The 22,202-nt window shown below is 43.1% G+C and overlaps 3 protein-coding genes across 7 annotated transcripts; all 3 read left to right on the plus strand.

The window, feature by feature from the left end:
* Positions 1-148: 148 nt before the first annotated feature.
* On the plus strand, positions 149-12,772 carry inf2 (inverted formin 2). 5 transcript variants are annotated; one of them, XM_035673649.1, is made up of 23 exons: positions 149-374; positions 3,343-3,744; positions 4,285-4,400; positions 4,608-4,767; positions 5,543-5,576; positions 5,837-5,978; positions 6,137-6,269; positions 6,509-7,111; positions 7,459-7,604; positions 7,720-7,781; positions 7,869-7,971; positions 8,095-8,180; positions 8,283-8,383; positions 8,490-8,560; positions 8,644-8,751; positions 8,842-8,912; positions 9,004-9,124; positions 9,243-9,407; positions 9,633-9,735; positions 9,843-9,995; positions 10,291-11,166; positions 11,450-11,503; positions 12,211-12,772. In XM_035673649.1, the coding sequence occupies exons 2-22, from the start codon at positions 3,348-3,350 to the stop codon at positions 11,500-11,502; spliced, it is 3,804 nt and encodes a 1,267-aa protein (XP_035529542.1). In that variant the 5' UTR covers positions 149-374; positions 3,343-3,347; the 3' UTR covers position 11,503; positions 12,211-12,772. The 5 variants fall into 5 exon arrangements, 4 of the variants coding, with proteins under 4 accessions (XP_035529542.1, XP_035529543.1, XP_035529540.1 ...); XR_004797132.1 differs by having other exon boundaries at positions 10,291-11,503; positions 12,211-12,306; XM_035673650.1 differs by lacking the exon at positions 11,450-11,503.
* Positions 12,773-13,021: 249 nt separating this feature from the next.
* On the plus strand, positions 13,022-17,404 carry adss1 (adenylosuccinate synthase 1). The gene is made up of 13 exons (XM_035673652.1): positions 13,022-13,282; positions 14,340-14,442; positions 14,538-14,600; positions 14,691-14,741; positions 14,871-14,937; positions 15,078-15,185; positions 15,274-15,355; positions 15,439-15,565; positions 15,650-15,804; positions 16,385-16,509; positions 16,663-16,760; positions 16,876-17,025; positions 17,253-17,404. Exons 1-13 carry the CDS (start codon positions 13,094-13,096, stop codon positions 17,303-17,305), a joined length of 1,371 nt encoding a protein of 456 aa, XP_035529545.1. The 5' UTR covers positions 13,022-13,093; the 3' UTR covers positions 17,306-17,404.
* Positions 17,405-17,714: 310 nt separating this feature from the next.
* On the plus strand, positions 17,715-21,867 carry siva1 (SIVA1, apoptosis-inducing factor). Its single transcript, XM_035673653.1, has 4 exons — positions 17,715-18,141; positions 18,624-18,812; positions 19,773-19,926; positions 21,645-21,867. Exons 1-4 carry the CDS (start codon positions 18,021-18,023, stop codon positions 21,691-21,693), a joined length of 513 nt encoding a protein of 170 aa, XP_035529546.1. The 5' UTR covers positions 17,715-18,020; the 3' UTR covers positions 21,694-21,867.
* Positions 21,868-22,202: the final 335 nt, after the last annotated feature.

The raw sequence follows: 22,202 nt of genomic DNA on the forward strand, positions 1-22,202 counted from the left end.
CTTTTGTATAACCCCATTATTTGTATTTTACTCTGTTAAGCTGTATTCACTATTTAGTGAAATAGTAGGCATGTGTTTTATTCTGAAGGTTTTGAGCGGATGTGTTACCGCAGTAATGTTGCCCCATTGACACTAACAGGGCTCACAAAGTACCGTAAGTGAAAGCTCAGGGGCCGTAGCAATTTGGAAGCGGTGCCATCCGCATACCGCGCAGGGTCGGACCTACCAAAACAGTGCCGAAATGTTCAGGGGTCCATGTCTCTTTTTTTTTGGGCAGAATTAAAGGTTGTGTGGACGACTGCAAAGCGCTCCCGCCAGCTGAAACCCACCAGAGGACGCGATTCTTCAAGTGGATATTGATGGAATAAAACCAGGTAAGGCATCACGGTGAGCTTATAGGTGATCTATAACGGTGCAACAGTGTATTGAGCTTCGACATGTGCAGTAGCGAAAGTGATGAGCGTTATCGTGTTGTTTTTCTGGTGTCTTTTACCCGCCACAGTGAGGTGACTGGTCCCGTTATGTCCCCTGGTATGTGGGGAATAAAATCACAGCGCAAAGTCATGATGTTGCGCCGTTAATGTCGCTGTTTCAGCTCCTTTATTTCTCATAGTGGCCCGGTGTATAACGCACATAGGCATACTGGCAGTGGTAGTGTGGTGTCACAGTCTTGTCGAGCCATCCTGGAGGAGGAATAGTCTGTTCCCTCTAACCCTTCTTGCCTTAGGACAGAATGAGGAGGAATGAGGCTGTGAGGAAGAGAAAAAAACTGTGTGTTGGGCCGTATGGGGTGTCACTCCTGCTTTGCAAATCAATCTCACAGTTGCTAGAGAAATCTTCCAGGCAGTCTGGAAACTAAAACTACAACTAAAAGATAAATTCCAACTCAGAAGCATGTCGCTCACTCCCTTAAATAACAGACAGGGGAAGAGAGGAGGTTAGGAAATCTGTCACATGTGTACCAGATGTTCTCTGTTGTAATAAACATTGTGCAAATACTGTAAAATGTTCCATGTGTTAACACGTGTTTTTAATGTGTCCACTATCATCATGTCAGTATAGGTGCAGTCTCATATCCCCATCCTGTATCTCCCAACTCTATCTGGTATTTCAAACCAAGTGAGAAAAGAGAGAGAAAGGTGTAAACGGGTGAATGAAGATTTAATGAATTCTCCCTAAATCTATTCCTTTCTTCACTTATGTATTGCTGCTGACATACACAGAACAGTTGGAGGAAAAGACAACCATGCATAAGCTTTGCATATGTCCGAGAGGAAATAAATCACCGGAGATGTTTCTTCGCCTTCCTAAGTGTTGATGCTGTACAGTAGCAGTGGGTTGCTGCGGGGGCGGCTTAACCAGAGGACAGATGAGTAGGCTTGTCCTGTGTGCGGTGAATCAGCCTGCTATTAGCGGTGCATGTGGGAGCTCTGGCAGACAAGGTCGGCAAGTAAAAGTTGCTTATATTCGAGGAGCGCACGAAAGAATACACAAATGTTTCTCCATCCCAGCTGATCTTTGACGCTGCTCCTTCATGTTACCCAGATGTTTGTGCGTGAGAAGAATTTCTGTCCTTGGGAATGAAACAGACATTTCAATAAGAGGAACATGGGCTGTCACACCAGCGTATTTATCTTGAGCCGAGTTTCCTGTCCCGGGAAAGTCCTTTCCTTCCCTATGATAAGTTCCTGAGCCATGCTGGGGAGTGGGGAGTCAGCACACATGACCCACACACTGTTTCCTTTGAAATATCAAAGTCATAACTGGCTTCTCGAGAAGTGAATCCATTTTGCAAAACTGTCAGCACATTTCAATGAACCCTAGTAGCTTCACAAGTGTTCAGAACTGTGAAAGCTCCAGATTACAAGCATCGACTTGCAACTTTTGTTCCCATCTCACACTGAACATGAAAGCACAACGTCCTCCTGACTCAGAAGGTGTCTAAACGTTTGCTTGGAATAACTCGTATTAGCCGGAAAAAGCGGGTGGGGAGGGGAGGGGGACATCTCATCCATTTTGAGGCTAATGAACAGAGCACTTTGAAGAGAATTGAGAAGGCCTATTGTAAAACACCATTGTCTGGCTGCTTGCTGCCACGGTAACACTCTCACACTGGCAGCAGGACTAAAATGCTGCAGTCAGAGCTGACGAATGTCTTGCCAGAATATGTGAGAAAAGAAAAGCCTCATTTTACCTTGACTCTACTGCATGAATAGCATTCCAGTTTGCCAGATTTTTCACAAGTCATCACTTCTGTTCCCCGCAGATTACCTTTTGAAAAGAGCTATTTGCAAGTGACTTGTAACTAGTTTAGTTTACCAAGCTCCTAACATGTGGAACCACAATGAAGCAGGATCCCTGAGTGGGGTCTTTTGTTGTCTAAATGGTAAAATAGAGGACTTGTAAAAGCTGTAATTCCTTCCAGGCTGGCTCTCTGAGTGACCTTTATACAGAGCATTGTGTTTGTTCATACTCATCACTCAATGTCTCATCTGTATATGATATCTTTGCCAAGTGTGAAATCAGCAACAGAAGACAGAAGAACAACTCACATTGCTCTTTTATGCAGGACCACCAAATATCACAAATCCAGAACAGAGAAGAAGTATTTTTAGACGTTTGAACAAAGTTTTACCCTTTTTTGGCCCGAATCCTCGTCCTGTTGATTTTATTCAAGTGTGGGAACATGTTGGTACTAGTGACATGCTTTGCAGTGGATAGTTTTTAGAAGCTCAGGGCTGAGACAGGTTGGTAAAAGAAGGCACTGTGCTCTGGGGTTGCGCCAAAAAAGGGTACTTGTGGGATCAATGTGTGCATTCATGTCAGTATCAGATACGCTGCTATGATGTTTGTGAAAGGTTGTTTCTATGTTTAAGTGCGTGTGCAAGTATTCCAGTGTTTATATCCCAGTAATGAGCCTGAAAATATATTTATTTATGTCGTAAATTGTGATACGCACTGTTCAGGCCACATTGAGCCTGGCTTTGAAGAGCGTATTGACGAGCCAACTGCAAGTCTCTTCTCTTTGAAGCAGGATTAAGTAGGAATGTTTGGCAGAGCTGGTGATGACTGGACTGCTGACATATATTTTACTCATGCACCAAAGTGCAGAGCTATCGTTTCCTATTCTGTTTTCCCCTCTGATAAGGGCCTTGTTTTGGCCTGTTTCCTCTGGCCCGGATAGTAATGACCACATCTGTACTGGACGAAACCTTCGGATAGCGATGCAAACAGATATCTGCTGTCCAAAACAAGCAGACATTTTTAGCAGCTAAAAATTGCCTCTTGTCATTTGTGTACACATTGACAAAAGTGTCTCTTCCTTCTTCCCCCCCCCCGCAGCCACCATGTCAGGGAAGTCAGACGGGAAAAAGAAGTGGGCGGCAGTCAGAGGCCGCCTTGGCTCCTCTCAGGACTCGGATACTCAGCAGGAGGCCAACCTGGAGAGTGCTGATCCAGAGCTGTGCATCAGGCTGCTGCAAGTCCCCACCGTGGTCAACTACTCGGGGCTGAAGCGTCGCCTGGAGGGCAGCGACCAGACATGGATGGTCCAGTTTCTGGAGCTGAGTGGGTTGGATCTCCTCCTCGAGGCCTTGGACCGGCTCTCGGGGCGAGGATGCTCTCGCATTGCAGACGCCCTTCTGCAACTCACCTGCGTCAGCTGCGTCCGGGCAGTCATGAACTCTTCCGCAGGGATCCACTTCATTATAGATAATGAGGGATACATTCGCAAGCTCTCCCAAGGTTGTCCATACCCTTCATTTTGTAAAAAATCAACACATCTACCGCACTCCTTTCTCCATGTGTTCATATGATTATGTCAAAGAGAAAATATTTTCAGTAAACTTGGTCAGTATATTTGAAATCAACCTGTTCATTTAAAAGAAAGCCATGTCATGTTTAGGGACCTTCCCTATTCAAGATTTGGTTCCCTGTGTCTCATTCTGCTGAGCTGAATTTTCCAGTACTCAGCGTTAAGAGACAGAGATGAATCATTCTGGGTTACTTCGGGACATTCCTAAAAATGTAGTGTCATAGTGTGCTGTGAATATTGGATTTCCCCACCCTCAAACACACACAAACACATGTTTATCTTCAGTGCGCCACATCTTTAGAGGGCAAAGTTCAAGTTGAGTGAGTCAAGGCAGCGAAACAAAGCATCCTGCGTGGGTCTATAGGCACAAAGGGGGGAACGAGTAGAGATAGGGGCTTGCTATAAGGGAAACAGATGGGAAATATGAGCACTCGACCTGTATTGATATGTTTGATCATGATGCTCCACAGCTTTGGACACCTCCAACACCATGGTGAAGAAGCAGGTGTTTGAGCTACTTGCTGCCCTCAGCATGTTCTCTGCAGATGGCCATCGCCTGGCACTGGATGCCCTGGACCACTACAAGGCAAGTAGACGAACAGGTCATATTTCTAACACTGTTTTTGACAAGCTGTTGAGGGACTTTCCTCACATTATTCCTACATCATCATCCTGAGTTATAAAACCTTTAACAGTGCCCTCTACTGGTGGGTTGCATGCACAAGCATAACAATCTTATAGAATCAGTGATTCTAAGTTAATCACTTGCACTGACTGTGGTTTTCCCCTTCAGGGCGTGAAGACACAGCAGTACCGCTTCAGTGTGATCATGAACGAGCTGCAGGCCACAGACAACGTCCCGTACATGGTCACACTCCTCAGCGTCATCAACGCCATCATCTTCGGGATGGATAACCTCAGGCAGAGAGATAAGATGAGGAAGGAGTTTATCGGTAGGTTCTCTATTCGGCTGCTGTTTAACAATTAATGCGGAGTCTAGAGTCACATCAGGAGTAAGGTCACACTGTGGTAAAAAGTGTTCCCCCTCTGTGCTGAAAGTGTGCAGAGAGGAAAGCAGGCCATCAGCAGGAGCTCTATTACAAATATCTCTGTCACTGGGTCTGTCTAAGAATAGGTCTAATGGCCTCATTTTCACTTTGACAAAACACATGAGAAGTGAGCAAACAAGTGGATAACGCATTGTGTATTCATGCTTTTCACACCATAAGTAGTGGCAATCAAAAGTTTTAGTTTAAATACAATGCTCTCACTCTTACATTGATTAAATCACACTAGTTGAATGTGAGTTTGATGATGTCTTTGTGAGACCGTTTGTGTTTTCTAGAGTGAATTATCCTTTCTTATGACCTTTGGGGTCTGTCCCAGCATATTCTGGACAAAACAGGATTACTTTTTTCCTCAGAGGCATCAGTGTTAAGCAGTGAGCTACAAAGCTACAGTTGTAAACAATGTAAATATGTCACGGTTGCAGCTATGTAAACCCTCCCAAATTCATCAACATACCACCCACCACCTTGGACCAATCAGACACTTGTTTGGCCACTCCTCTTTTGTTTGATTGCTCACCTGTGACTTCCTGCCAATTCCCAAAAAAACTAACATATGCCACCGTGGAGAGATGTGTGACACCTTCTTAAGATTAACTTGATAAACACTGATAATTGAGTGTTGTGATACTCATAACTGTGTTTTATTGTTGTCTTGCAGGGCTTCAGTTACTTGATGTTTTGCCAAAGTTAAGGTGAGCCTTCCTCCTGTTTTTCACATTTGTGACTAAAGCATAATTTATGCACCATGTTTTTAAGTCCATCATCACTGCAATCTTTATCTTAGTAATTAAGTAGAAATGGTGCTTTTAGGAGAAGATGTTTGCAATTTGTATCCATTAATGACTCAGTAATTTGAGCAAAGGCCCTTATCAATGCTTTTAAAAAATTGAAAATGGCATTTAAATGCGATGAAGTGTCCCCCATCAGTGATCTGTATGTGGGTGGTGTGCAGGGAGCAGGAGGATGAAGACTTGATTATACAATGTGAAGCTTTTGAGGAAGCAATGGCTGAAGATGAAGAGGAGCTGCTGCGGGTCTACGGGGGGATTGACATGAGCAATCACCTGGAGGTTTTCACTACACTCTTTAACAAGGTCTGACTGGCTTCATCATCTACCTCTAAGAACTGAATCACAGTAAAGGAAATGCCTCTTGTCGTCTTTCTGATTCACTCGTGAAGCTTTGGTGACGTAGGTGTGTAAACATGACAAGCTCTTTTAAGTTGTGCGTGTGTATGTGTTGGTGTGTGCAGGTGAGCAGCTCTCCAGCCTCTCTCCAGCTGCTGTCCATCCTGCAGACGTTGTTGGTGTTAGGGCCGGGACGCTCGGATATCTGGTTGGCTCTGGAGGCCATCACTAACAGAGCCATACTGCTGGCCCAGGACTGTGAGTCAGCACTGAACCAGCAGCACATTCGCTTCAGGTTAACACTCTGAAGAAGCTAATGGCTTGCTAATGGCCTCCTCTGTGATTCATGTGTGAAGGGGAGAGATTATCCAGGAAAAACAGATCTGTTGACAGGACAGCTGAAGGTTTTTATTTTAGTAAGAGAAGTTGTTTTGAATGGAGTTCATTCGTGTGTGTGTGTGTGTGTGTGTCATTGTTTGTTTGGATTTGCGCTTCAGCTCAGATGGAGTCCTCTGAAAAGATTATGCAGCGGCTGATGTTCTCCAAAGGCGTTGAGGGTCATAATGAAGTGGACGGGCAGAGCGTCCTGAAACTGGATAAGGCCGTGCAGACGGATCTGGATCATCAGGACACAACGGACAAAAGCGTCACATCCTCTCAGAAGCCTCTGTGTGCTGCTCCTCCACCTCCTCCCCCACCCCCACCTCCTCCTCTACCCCCCAGTATGAGTGGGCCCCCGCTCCAACCGTCTAACCAGTGCCCACCTCCGCCACCGCCTCCTCCTCCACCGCTGCCTGGAGGGTTTGGTGGACCTCCACCACCTCCACCATTACCTGGAATGCCACCACCACCCCCGCCGCCGCCACCACTGCCCGGCGGTCCAGGCATGCCTCCCCCTCCACCTCCGCTACCAGGGATGGGTGGCGGACCACCACCGCCACCTCCCCTACCTGGCATGCCGCCTCCACCTCCTCCTCCTCCAGGCATGATAGTTGCTCAGAGCAGTCACGCCCTGGGGTGTGCTGCACCCGTAAAAGCAGGCCCATGCCCCACCCTGAGGATGAAAAAGCTCAACTGGCAGAAACTGCGTGCTGTTACTGGTGAGCTGAAAAAACATTCTCACGAAGGTGCAAATTATCTGTCATTTACTTTTCATGAAGATTTTATTCACCACTTCAGGCCACGTGTAAATAGAACAGTATTATGGGACATGTGTGTTCCAGCATGTGTAGAGAATAGTTGATGGGGATGGAACATTTGACATGAACTGAACAGACCATTATTCCAGATTTGGGTGTTATTTAATGTGGGTGTTGCGGAGGATTCCCCTGAGTTTTGTGGGAGGGAACATCACTTTCAAATGAGTTTCAGCCGTGGTGTGATGTTGATACAAAATGGTGCCACATGAGCTCGTGACAGGTTCCTCTCTTCCTGCACACACACACAGATGGTCACTCCATGTGGGCCTCGGTTCAGAAAGAGCCTCCTCCTCGGGAGCCGGACTACAGCAGTATCGAGCAGCTGTTCTGTCTCCCAGTGACCGAGCACAAAGACAAGGGGGCAGCTGCTCCTGTCAAGAAGGAGCCTAAAGAGGTTGGTCGACACTCGACACGGCTCCTCTGAGCTGTAGCACTCTAAACAAACACACCTGATTATCAAAGCTGAATAATCAATATGCCTCTTCAACTTCTCTGTTTTGTAAATATAGATTACATTCATTGATCCAAAGAAAAACTTGAATTTGAACATATTCCTAAAGCAGTTCAAATGGTAAGATAATGGACATTATTTTAATGTTTTTATATACATATATATTTTCATTTCCCTGCTCAATATTTTTTTATTTTCTCTGTCCAGCAAAAATGAGGACTTTGTAGCCATGATTCAGAATGGAGACCGTACTAGGTTTGATGTAGAGGTGCTTAAACAGCTTCTGAAGCTCCTACCAGAGAAGCATGAGGTTTGTACTATTCGCCATCCTTACCTAGAGACGTTTCTTGCACATGTATCTCCTATTAAGGGAACATTTTAAAATGGTAAATGTCTGAGTCACTGTCTCGTTTTTTTTTTTATTTTTATGTAGATTGAAAATTTGAAGTCCTTCCAAGGAGAAAAAGACAAGCTGGCAAATGTTGACCGCTTCTACACCTCCCTCCTCAACGTGCCATGGTAATTTTTGTTCTGGTTGAACTGTTAATCGTGATCGTGCTTGCATGAATACTGTCATACTTGGCTCTTTATTTATTTTTGCTTCCTGGCTCGTCTCCCCAGCTATCAGTTGAGGATTGAGTGCATGTTGTTGTGTGAGGAGACTTCATCAGTGTTGGATATGCTCAAACCTAAAGTCAAGCTGGTGGATGAGGCCTGCCAGTGTAAGTAAACCCACTTTACCCACATGCATGAAGTTGTCATTGTACTATCCAGCTCAAAATATGTATTATATATCATCAAACTAACGCAATGTAACACGTTTCTTAGCGCTGAGAATGAGCACGCTCATGCCTAGTTTCTGCAGGCTCATCCTTGACGTTGGAAATTTTCTCAACTACGTAAGAACCTCCGTCTCGTGTATATTATACTTAAGCTGACATTTAGATAGAGTTTGCATTTTTAATCATTGGTCTTCTTCCAGGGAAGTCACACAGGGAATGCAGAGGGGTTCAAGATCAGCTCCCTGCTCAAACTTACAGAGACCAAGGCCAACAAGAGCCGCATTACGCTGCTTCATCACATCCTAGAGGTACGCAAACTGGCTTGCGGCTGCCGTAACTTTTTTTCTTCTCAGTTTTGAACCTGTTTAATTACACTCTGTGTGACTTGTTTTGCAAAGGAAGCAGAAGCGAACCACCCGGAACTGCTGGCGCTGCCAGATGATATAGAGATCTGTGAAAAAGCAGCAGGGTATAAAAACCTTTTCACATTTACCTTAGCTCACGGTCCTCAGTGGATCTGTAACAGACATTTAACCAAAGGTTTTACACTTTGTCCTCAGAGTTAACCTGGACTCTGTTCAGTCAGAAGCCAGTGCCTTATTAAAACGACTGACTGAGACGGCCAAGAAGGTGGCCAACTCTGTCGAAGAGGTGAAGGAGCAATATGCAAAAGTTCTTCAGGTAAGATTATAGTCTCTGCCTACAAATTTGATAACTCAGTGCTGTTTCTGGAAGCTGGATCCAAATTCCTCCAATTATTTTCTTTTCTTTTTTTCCCTTTTCTTTTTTGCTGCTGCAGGAAAGTCTGGAGGCCTGTCAAGCTTTAAATGAAAGGTTCACTGCAATCGAAGAGAAGAAGACCGCTCTGGCTGGCTACTTGTGTGAAGATGCCAATCAGCTGTCGCTCGAGGAACTCTTCGGAACCATCAAGACTTTTAGAGGATTTTTCATCAAAGCACTGAAGGTCAGGACGATACTTTCGTTATATAGTTAGTTATATATATATACACACACACACACATACACACAGGGCCTGGTTCTTCTTGGGTGTGGCGGTAGAGTTTTCTTTGGAACATGGGTATTATGTGGTGGGAAAACTGGAGGATGTTAATATGTCTCTGCCTAAATGATACAAAGACAAATTGCTATGTGCATTGTATGAGTGACATCCTGACTTTCATGATAACAGGAAAACAAAACCAGAAGAGAGCAGGCAGCCAAGGCCGAGAAGAGAAAGAAGCAGCTGGCAGAGGAAGAGTCCAAGAGACAGAAGGGAGAGAATGGAAAAATAAGTAAGTTGTGAAAAGGCTTCCTTTTTTTTCTGTCAGAATACTAGCAATTCCTAACCTAGATGTAATTTGAATGGCACTGAATAGTGTTCAAACCCCTCTTTTACCAGTAAAGAAAGGCACCGTGCCACAGAACGACGGCTGCATCATCGATCACCTTCTGGCGGATATCAGGAAAGGTTTCAGCCTAAGAAAGACCAGGCCAAGGTGCGATTCGGAAAGCCTCCCTTCTAGTGAAATGCGTAGGGATACCTGCCCATCTGGTAAGGACAAGAGACTGTGGCCCCCATCCGCAGTGCCTAGCTCCGCCCCTGAGCCACTTAACTGCGAGCCACAGCACAACACAGCCTTGCTGCTTTATCTAGCCTCTTTGTTTTTTAAGTTTTGCTTTAACACCACTTGCCACCTTGTTATGCCAGCTCCATCGCTTAGTTGCTTTGCTGAGCTACATTTTATTTTAATCTTCGCTTGCTGTGAAATATCATCCCATTTCAAAGATAATAATGGTCCTAATGTATATACCCTCACCGTCAATTCTACCTATTTATCCCCCCCCAGGCTCAAGTGTGAAGCCTGTAGACGAAGAAGCCGGAGAAATGGCCACCATTACCGCTCCCACCAAACCTCAGACCGAGGATCACCAGGCCGACACAGGCGAAGTGAACGGCTTCATCAGCCCATCAGAAGAGACTCCCCCAGCACCGCAGAGTGCAGTGCAAGGCGGGCCAGCTGTTCCTCCCAACACACTCCCAGGAGACGCAACCATAACAATGCAGGCACCCCTGGAAAGACCTGCGTCGCTGCAGGACCGGCAACACCCACAGAAACCTTCGGTATCTTCGCTAGTTACAATACAACCTCATCCTCAGGTTGAAGCAGAACACCCACCATCTCTCCCCACAAATGGCTTTTCATTGGATTCAACTGAGACCAGCGTCCTCAGCCCATCTTCCCTCTCGGATTCCGACCTGCTAGAGGCTGTGCTAGACAGCAACTCCAGCCCCGTACCTGAGGAGCTGATGCGTGCAGAGCCGGTGGACATTAGTGTGAATGTTCAAATCAAGGAAAGCCCTTCACCTAATACAGATAATGTGACACAACGTAGTGAAAGCAATATAATGGGAGGTGGGAAAGGTGAAACTAGTAATAAAATTAGCCATTTAACAGAGACTGTAGGACAAGAGAAGGCTCCGGAAGAGCGGGACCGCAGTGTTGTAAAGATACCCAGCCAAGATGAGGTCACGAATTACAAACATTCGGACCCTAAAAGCAATGTGACCACACTCAGCGAGGGCATCCAGGGGTGGGACGTCCCAGATGGACTTCAATCAGAAGATCCACCAACAGTGTCTGAGGCAGTACCTCCATCCCTTAAGCCTGAACCAAAGAGACAGCAGAGCCTCTTTAAACGTAACAAAAAGAAGAGTCATCAAGGTAATCTCTCCATTCACTTCAATAAAGATCACGTTTGGAATGCTAGTCTCTCGATGTCTCTTAAAGGGAAGTCCTTATTTTTTTTGTTTTTGCTACATTTAATATTATATATTGTATGTATGGGATATTTCAGTGTATATTCATAAGTATGGTGCATGATAACGTGCGTTTTATTAAAGAGTATGGATGCAGTGTGCAGCACTTGATTTGCAGATTTAATACTGAATGGATATAAATATGGACGTTTTGTTTGAATGCTCTGTTTTCCGTTCTGAAACACAAGGTAACAGTGGAAAAGGACACACTAAACATAAAACAGGCTGTGTGTTGCAGTGAGGTAGGTCAAATCGATGGGATGGCAAACTGTAAGCAGGAACATCATCCTAATGAATTCAATCACCGTCGAAGCTTTGTCCCAAGTAACACGTCATTTGTTGGTCTAACTGGAATCTGGATTCCATTTGTCTCTGTTGTCCAGCTTTTTAACACTTGCTCCGTCTTTAACACTTTGCCAATTCAGTCGTGATCAGGCACAAAAACCCCAACAGCATTTGACCAAACATGTCCTGAAGTGTTTCTAATGTCCATCAGACCAGGGGAAACTAATCCTAACAGTGCTCCTTTTAATCAATGGTTCTAATCAAAAATCTCAATTTGCTGATCTAAAACAGCTTTGCCGTTTGTGAAGTCATTGTGAAGTCATTGTGGACTTTCTTTCATGAAAGCTGTCACTTTTTTTTGTCTCTCCTTCCATATTTTCTTGTCCATTCCCCAAATCTGCAACTGAGACTGTTTAAAATCTACTAACACAGTCTCGTGTGCTTTTTGTAAAATGTGCTTTGTTAATCTGACTGAAAGATACTGTCTGTAATGTAAATGCATTAAAAATGCAAAAAATGTTTTTTTTTTTGTTTGTTTTTTACCACTAAAAGAAAATGTAGTCATGTTTACAAGCCATAGATATAACTCTGAAATGTATTAAATGAAAGTGTATGTATGTATGTATTTTATTCTGTCTATTCATTTTAGTCTTTGTTTCCGTAGGTGACTCCAGAAAAAGGAAAACCAGAGGAAAAAGAAAATGTTAATTTCACACAAGAGTTGTGAACTGGAAGGACTGACGTACATTTTATTTTGTGAGAGAGCTGAATATTGACTCCTGTGAGGATGCAGAGGTCTTCCTTTTGCAATGATTTGATTTTCAAGACCAAGAAGAGTAAAGCATCTCAGGCTGGGATCTTCACAGCATGGATGTTAACTGTCACTTTATGTAAATGAGTTGTAGCTTTTGTGTACATTAGTGGTTTTCAATCAGAACTGTCTATTTAAAAAAAGTTTAAATATGCTTTATATGTTTTGTATAACTTGTAATATGCAGTGAATGTGACTTGCTATGAGCTTTATTTACTGTTTAGCACCTATAGAAAGAAAGATGCAGTGTTGGTGCAAGATCTAATGTTATTCATCATCAAAACAGCTTGGAAACCCGTGTCTTAATTACTTTATATTATCCAGATTATCTCTAACAGGAAATATAAGGACGGCATTTAATGGATTGTAACTTTTAATGTTAAATATATTTTAATAAAAGTGAATTTACTGTTCAGCTGTTTGTACTCCTTCCCCTCTCACAGCTGGCGATAATGATGGCAAACGGAATGAATTAAAAAAAAAAAACTTTAGCACACAAATGTTCCAACAGGCTTTTACCGGATGAATCTACCTTCACACATCTCTGCGGCTCTTGTGGAAAGGTTATTCCTCTCGTTGCTTTAACAGCCTTGGAGACAACTCGCCTGAGCGCAGCCACGCACTTGTGCGCGCGTCTGGCTCTGACATCATCGGCTATGAAGTTACAGATATGGCAATGCCACTCTTGCAGACAGTTTAGTCTCCTTGAGACGGACAGACTACAGCCACCGCCATCATGTCGCTCAGCTGGTCGGCGAAAGACCACAAAAACCTGAATCAACCCGCCGCGGCCGGACAGAAGCGGTCGCGCAACGACGCGGGGAACAAAGTGACGGTGGTGCTCGGTGCGCAGTGGGGAGACGAGGGCAAAGGGAAAGTCGTCGATTTGCTGGCGACTGAAGCTGATGTTGTGTGCAGATGTCAGGTAAATGTTTGCATTCGTGATTTCAGATGAGCATTCACAGGGGCGTGTCCTTGTGTTATAGCCCAATGCCGTTTCTTACTGAATTCAAAACAACGGAATCTGTCACTTGTGGCCTGGTAGAGCGCAACAGGTGCTCAGGGTGGAAACACTTGTACCTCTGTGATTTGGGGAATACCTAACAGGATATAGTATTTCTTGCTTGAGAGGCGTTTTTGAGTATCACAATAAACCATATTAAGTATGTGCTGTAGTTTCCTGTAGTCGATTAATGATGTATAAGATGAATAGTGGCCATTAACCTAAACTAAACAGATCTAGAATGCCAAATGTCATTATTAATTAATTGAGCCTTAGCAAGTACAACTTAAGAACCTACTGTCTCTGTTCATTTCTTGCGATCTCCTCTAAACCTAGTGTCAAGTTGCTGTGTTATTGACTCAGTATTGACTTAGTAACACAGCAAGCACACAGCACAGTTACTGACTCATTCAGCTGGTTCATATAGAAGGTAGATTGGATTTGAGATACCTAACATTCATAATTTAAAAAAAAAAAAACAACAACTCCAGACAGGTCAGATTCTGTCTGCTTACATAAGACACATAACCCTCCGGTCAGAAATCAGAGGTCACTCCAGCACGGTGAAACCCACCAACAGTTGCTGTGTTGTACTTGTTGGACTTTCTCCACTGACACGACTAGCACCCTGTGTCCTGGAGGCTTAAGAGCCCCACCCACGGAGCTGAAGCGAGGTCACATTCTCAGGGTGGCTTGATATGTGAGAAGGCCAGATCTTAGCCAGGGGGAACATGGAGTGGTGTATCCACCAGCACCGGCCAAGTCTGTTAAAATAGGTGCTGGAAAAGCGTGGTGAATTGGGAAGAGGTTGGCTTATCGCTGTCTCATGAAAATAAGACGAGACGTGTGTGTGTGTGTGTGGTTGATTCTTCTGTGGTGGTCTTGGGTGTTAACATGACGCTGTATTTGATTAAATATCATCAAAACAATATAACAGTATAAACTATGGTTATAATATGTACTCTGGTTTGATTTATAGGGGGGCAACAATGCAGGACACACAGTGGTAGTGGATGGTAAGGAGTATGACTTCCACCTTCTCCCCAGTGGAATCATCAACCCAAAAAGCACATCACTCATTGGTAATGTCTTTAATTCCCGTCATACAAAAACATCAGCATCATTGAGAATATTAGAGCAGTAGAGTCTACATATTCCTCTTCCTCTGCTCTTGCAGGCAATGGAGTGGTCATACATCTACCTGGCTTGTTTGAGGAAGGCGATAAAAATGACAAGAAAGGTATTTGAAGAAATAAATACTCTTGACTTATAAAGCACAAGTGTAAATTCAGATATACTCACATAGGTGTGATTACTTTTCTCTGACCAGGTCTGAAAGGCTGGGAGAAGAGACTAATTGTGTCAGACAGGGCTCACCTGGGTATGTACAGTTTATGTACTTGTAAACATACATACATGTTTACTTATAGAAGTGCTGCCTGCATCAATCATTACGGTTTTAAGTTTGTGCGGGCTGCTATTCATTGATCTGTTTGCTGTCTCTCTGCAGTGTTTGATTTCCACCAGGTTGTCGATGGCTTACAGGAAACTGAAAGACAAGCACAAGAAGGAAAGAAGTAAGGGTTGGGAGGGCAGCAGAAAGTTCAGTGTGAACAGTTTGCCAAAGATTAAAACGCCACAGTACATTGCAGTACACACAAATCTACACTCATTCCACGCAGCATTTTACATCCCTTCATTTGTTCCATAATAACAGCATTGGAACAACCAAGAAGGGCATCGGACCTGCATACTCCAGCAAAGCGTCTCGCACTGGCCTACGTGTGTGTGACCTTCTGGGGGACTTTAAGGACTTCTCCACAAGGTAGGGAGCACGGGAATATGGGACGTACGGTTATTTTCCAAGATCAACACTATAATGTTACATGAGTCTCGATTTCCTTTCCTTTCAGATTCAAGAACCTCGTCCACCAGTATCAATCCATGTATCCATCCTTGACAGTTGACGTTGAGGACCAACTGAAAAAACTCAAGGTAGACACCGATGACTAGTAAGGGACAAGTGATTGTCATTGAATCCAACAAAAAAAAAACTTTTTTGTATGTCCTTTGTGCAGGAATACGCTGAGAGATTGCGGCCGATGGTCAGAGATGGGGTCTATTACATGTATGAAGCTCTTCATGGACCTCCAAAGAAAATTCTGGTTGAAGGGGCCAATGCTGCTCTCCTTGACATTGACTTTGGTAGCATCATACAAAATGCTTATGTGATTTTTGTTGATCTGGGGAGCAGTCTGTGCTGTACTAACACAAAATTATTCTCTTCAGGTACATATCCTTTTGTGACATCATCAAACTGCACTGTGGGCGGGGCATGCACTGGTCTCGGGATCCCGCCTCTGAATATTGGTGATGTGTTTGGGGTATCAAAGGCCTACACCACCAGAGTGGGAATTGGAGCTTTCCCCACAGAGCAACTCAATGTAAGAGCTTGGTATTACTTAAGGGAATTACCTTAGTGGGGACATATCAGTTGTTGTCACATGTCTTCTTTGCTTTCCCTGCCTTCACACTGTATGTGAAGACGCACGATATATTATGTAACTCATTGATATTGAGCTCGACTTGTACAGTTTGTATGTGATCATGTGGCTGACACACTGGCAGCGGGGGCCGGTGGGGCGGAGGGGAGAGGTGGGGTTGCCCTCTGGCTCAGTGCAGCTGTCAAATTTTGTGAGAGACGGGCTCACTCTTTACCTCTTATGCAGATCACATGTTCACAGGGATAAATTTAGGGCCAGAGTCTGGGTTCGGGATATATATTTACTGTGTGTGCTGGGGTTATGTTACTTGTCACGGGAACTGACCGCAGAGATATAGGTCAAGATGTTAAAACCGTATCCCCAGGCCCATGTGATATTTTATTGTGCTCAGATGCATATATAACTTATATAACTTGTGTACTGATTGCATATTTTTAGGATTTTGTGGGATTATTAAAACCCTAACATCATTTAAGTTCATGAATAATGAAGTAACAGGCTTTTTTCCTGTTTACTGCAGGCAGTAGGAGAGCTGCTGCAGACGAGGGGTCATGAGGTGGGTGTAACCACAGGAAGGAAGCGACGTTGCGGCTGGTTGGATCTTGTCATTGTCAGATACGCTCATATGATTAATGGATTTACTGCGTGAGTGCCTAGAGCAGTTTAAACAAATCATCAGGTGTTTTGTGGTTGATGTGTTTAAATATTGAAGCACATTTACCCCACGAGCATACATTTTTTCCTTCACCATCATAAATGACATAATGATAAACCGATGTTGCGCTCCCTTTCCAACAGCATTGCTTTGACAAAACTTGACATTCTGGATGTGCTGGATGAAATTAAAGTTGGAATTGCCTACAAACTCAATGGAAAGAGAATTCCCCATTTCCCAGGTGATTTAACAGAAGAAACCATAGGCTATGTGGAATAAGACTCACAAACCCATCTGCTTTGTTTGATGACATTGATTTAAAGTTTGGTAGTAATTGTAATTTCTTTCAATCATAGCCAACATGGACGTTTTGCAGAAAGTGGAGGTTGAGTATGAGACCTTCCCTGGTTGGAAGACGGACACGTCTGCAGCCAGGAAGTGGAATGACCTCCCAGCCAAGGCACAAAACTACATCCGCTTCATTGAGAACCACATCGGCGTTCCCAGTATGTTTGACACAAAATATCTTAATTTTACTTTGCAGGGCCCACTGAATATACAATAATGCAGACAGCTCTTGTCAACACTATTTACCCTGAAGGCCTCCAAATTAAATTATAGTAATGCATGATATCCATTGGGTGGCATTGTTATCTTATCAGAAATAGCTTTTTCTTGTGTGGACAGTTCTGACTTTTCTAATCTTTCTCTCTATTTCTGTTTTCCTATTTAGTCAAGTGGGTTGGTGTTGGAAAGTCCAGAGAGTGCATGATCCAGATGTTCTAAAGGGAAACTCCCTTGAGGGAAGCACAAGAGTGGCATCTTTTCATCACCTAAAATGATCTTCTCCTCATTAGCTAATAAACAAAACATCCATGTAACGTTTGAGCAGTGTTGGCTCTTTTAATTTTCAGTTAAATTGTCTTTCATTATTACAATTGTTAGATTTAATTATAAGATATGTGTCATAGTATGGCTGTATCACCAATTAAACCAGAACAAATGCTTTCAAATAAAAGCTAACAGATCCACGGTGGATCATTTCTGGAGACCAGCTTTACTGTCTGAAAAGTAATCATGATCAGCTGATGAGTCCTGTGCTTAGGGACTGTGTGTATCGTTACTTTAAGTCATTTGACTTAAGGTAAATATTATTTCACACTTTTTAAATGTGAAAATGTTCTTCTTCTTGTCCCTTGGTTGTAATGATGCTGTGTGCACATTTACTCAAGTCTCCCACCAATCTGCGACTGTTGAAATAAAAAAAATACAAAATTCCCGACAGTTCCTGAATGCACCACTGTGTTGATGGCGGTGGACGAGCTTTATAAAATTCACTTGACAGCAGAGCAGCTGTCGGATTGGCTGTTAGCTTTCACGTGATAATAAAGGAGGTGTGTGATTGGCTCCCTGCTGCCTCCTTACATTTTTCCCGCAACAAACAAGTGTTGAAGTCCGCAGGAGCACAGCGGGACTTTGTTTTTTTTTTTTTACAGCCAAAATGCCGAAACGAGCTTGTCCTTTCCCTGAAACCTTCTCCTCCCAATACAAAATACACATCGGACAACAGGAGCTGAACAATTACGGCGTGTTTGGGAACAAATACAGGCAAGAAATCTATGGTAAGCACATGTTAGCGGACATATAGCTGCTAATGTTAATGTTAGCTTCGTCGTTGCGCACATTTGCTAGTTGTCTTTTCTTGCGTAGCAGTTGTTGGATACAACCAAGTCTCCATTAAACGTCCACGAAACAGGCTAATTGGTTACTTCTGTTAATGTTGCTAAAGCGACATGTCGTGTGAACCCCATGTTGTCTCATTAGTTGGGCCTCGACATTAAAATATGAAGAGTAGCTACTGTTGAGCAAGATATGGTCCGTTTGCTATTACTCCTGAAAAAGACACGTACTTGTCTAAATGGTATGTGTTGTAGCTGTTAATGTAATGGACCGTACCATTCCTACCAACCGGCTTCTGAACTACTGCAGTGCCCAGTGTGAGCAGGCTGACAGTAATGAGCCTGCTGTTCACTCTGGGACGCTCAGCTGAGTTTGTCACATGCACTTTCATCTAGGAGTGGGGTTTGTTTTTTACTTTCCACAGCAAAGACAAAGAATTTGCTCTTTAACGGCGCCAAGGCAGTGATGGGTAAAATATGGACTGGAGAGGAGATGAGCACCGAGCCACAGCCCGCTGGACCAGCTGAGACCCCCACATGCAGCCAGGCACTACTGAGAGGACAGACACTAATTGGACATGATGGGAGACTGACGAGAGCAAATGGTGCACAAGGTGAGCCTGATCTGATGGCTGCAGTCCGGATATATCTTCAGTAAAATGATGTTGACACACTCCGGAACTGAAAGACACAGCATGAAAACTAAATTCTGAAGCGTCAAACAAGACAAACTTTGTCGTACATCTAAAATACCAGTTAACATGCGAGTGACCTCTTCAACCAACAACCAGAGACTGCAGCCAGCCCACCATCCCCTCCCCTACGAGTGTGGAGGCTTACCCTAACCCCAGAACACATTTAGGCGAGATCCACAGACAGAAACTACAACAACAACAACAACAACAGACACCAACAGAGTGAACAGTCCAAATATGTGAGAACAGTGACATCTACTGATGAAAGCAGAGTAGTGAAGTAGCTGATCCAGGTCATATGAGCTGGGTCCTTTTTTTTTCTTTGTTTTTTTTTATTTTTTAAGCACGCTGACCCAACCAAGTGGATCCTTTGGAGTACCTGAAGCACTCGCTAAATCAGTTTTTCCCCTAATAAGCCTTCACAAAGTCCAAAACCAAGGGTGGATTAAAATAATTTATAAGTTAGAACCTTGGGAAAATAGTCAAAACAGTTTTAATGTACATAGGGGCATGTGAGGACTGCTTTAAGACAGATACAATAATATTAACTTGTCCTTTGATGACCACCCAAACACAATGTATGCTGTATTATATATATATATATATATGTCACATGGCATTAACTGATTTATACTCAGAAACAAAGATCTGGCAAACATAGATACTGAGGGCTGCAAAGCACATATTTATTATTATTATTTTTATTATTATATTATTTCAAAATTACTTCTTGGCTGCAGTTAGAGTAAAAGCAATAGAACAAAATAGATGTATGGTAAATGGTTCAGTTCATGCTTTTCACCAGCAGATGTCAGCTTTTGATTGCTTGTTAACTCAAGTGCTCATCCAGTGTGCTGTGTGGGTGTGCACTCTGTGTAGGTGAGGCAGTGGCTCCTACAGGCTGCTGCGTGTGTCAGAAGAGCCAGGGGTCCAGGACACCATGCTCCCAATGTGAGCGTCTAGCCTGTTCCTCCTGTACCCGACAGTGCTCCAGCTGCTCCAGTCTCTGCTGCTCTGTCTGCACCATCATAGAGTAAGTCAGAATTAAAAATGTTTCCCCAAACAGCTTCAACGTACTAATGCACACATGTATTTGCAAGCTATAAATATCTGTCATTGTTTGGAGTATTATTTGTACTCCTTATGTATGGCTTATGTTGCTTTTGTTCTCTCATTCTTACTCATTAAAGTACATCGCCAGGTATGATAAACATTGGCCTGAACATTAACATTAAACGTACGTATTGTAATCCACACTTCTGCAGAGGTATCCTCCTCTCCAAATCAAACGGACCCGGTAATTTAAAACGCAGCATAAGGCCGTTTCACCTTTTTTAAAAGAGCAGTGTTTCTCCGACGCCTTTCAGCTGACTAAGGTCGTCCTGGAAGGGCTGCAGGCCAAGCTCCTGCTAACATTAGCTCAGCTTGTTTCTCTGTTAACTTCAGATCCAGACATCCAATGATTAAAATCCTTCATCGGGTTAAAATGTATAGTTAAAAAGTGTATCAGAAAAAATGTGGCTTAAAACTGGTTAAATAGACGATTTCTGACCGTTTCTACAACAACGAGAACACTGCATGTGCAACAGGGATATGACAGCATTGACAGGCAACCAGTGAAACGCACATTTACTTGAATGAGATTTGATTTCTCTGCATTATTGGAAACATTTGGAATAATGTAAGTACACAACGCAAAAAATATATAACATAGGTCTAGTATTTATAGACCTTTACATGCAGAAGTGTTACATATTATATCTTTTTTTTATAATATTTATGTGTATAATATACATTTTGGTGTATCCCTAGTTGGAATCCAGCTGCAGTGGGGGTTTTTTGTAGTCGTCCTAGCTTCAAAGTATCATTAGATCCCCTTTAAACTGAGAGGCCGTGCATGCTAAGGTTAATTAGGTGTCACATGGAAAATCACTTGCTGTGGTATTAAAGACATGTTTATATGAGATATGGGGTGCAAGCTGTTTCTCATCTGTTCTCTGAAAGGCAGTGCGCTTCTGCTTGTTCTATTGGTACAGTCTGAACTGCACACTGCAGTATTGTAGGCCTGTCCACATCAATGTCACTGGACCAAAAAAGTCCAGTAGATTTATTGTATTTTACATCAAGAAAATTAGATACTTAAGGAACTCACAGGCAGGCCAAAACCATGACCCATGTCTGAATCTTGTTTGGTTCTAATTAGTTTTAGCTGCAGTGCCAGTAAGTTGAGAATGGCTCTAAAAGTGAATTTGCTGGATGGGCCTCAAAAAGCAATGGAAGCAGAACCAAAATAGCTGCTTATTCAAATCAGGTTCTACAGCCACCTCTGAAGCCAACGGGGTTAGTACTTGATGCTTAATAGAACTCAGAACTTCTGGTAGACAAACATGCAGTTTGTTAAAGAATAGTTTCTATACAGTAGCTCATTTCAGACGGCACAGGATATTTTCCCATTATCATGACTTCAAATGTAAATATAAAGGTGTTTTTCAGCCTTGTTTACATTTCACTGAATGCAGTTTTGCATTGATGCAACATGTTTGTGTTCAGAATACTTGGCTCGCTTTGCACATCATATTATGCAGTTGTAGCTTGGGTGGAAGAGCAGGGCTGCCATTGCTCATTGGGTTTGTGGTTCAATGTCCAAAAATCCCATGTCATGCCTTGAAACTAAAACTGCTCACAATGAGTGTGGAATTATGTTTGTGTATTATAATGTAATATTTATAATGTAATATTTTTGTTCCCCAGTTACAGCGGGCGATACGATGAAGTACTGTGCTGCAGTTGCTCGACGTAAAGGAAGACCGAAGACGGGATCAGGAACTATATGTGGTTGCTTCACATGAGATATTACTGAGACTGAATTTTACACCTGTGGCTTTTTTAATGTGATTTGAATGTTTTCTTGTGTGTATATATTGAATTCCAGACATAACTGAAATAAACTTGAACAATTTTGTATACAGTTTAATGTTGTGGTCTCTTTGGTGCACCTGTCATTAATACAACCAGTGTTTATTGGTTAATAAAGGGGCACAGTAAGATAGCTATCAAATAATACAGGAATGAAAATAAGATGTCTGAACACAAATCTGCCAATTAGCTAAAAGGTGACCCAGCTTTCATCATGTGTTGTAGATACATCAGCAGATGGCAGCACACTTCAAGGTCTCAGTTGAGGGATGAGTTCTTTTCAGACTGGGCCATATTAAGGGTAAGACAAAAAGCCCTGCTTCCACACTGGATGAACACATTTATCTCACTGTGCTTAAGAAGCACATTTTTAACCTTTTAGCTGAAGTTTCT

The sequence above is a fragment of the Morone saxatilis genome, unplaced genomic scaffold, assembly GCF_004916995.1.
Source record: "Morone saxatilis isolate NCDOM2014 unplaced genomic scaffold, NCSU_SB_2.0 Contig3, whole genome shotgun sequence".
NCBI lineage: Eukaryota > Metazoa > Chordata > Actinopteri > Moronidae > Morone > Morone saxatilis.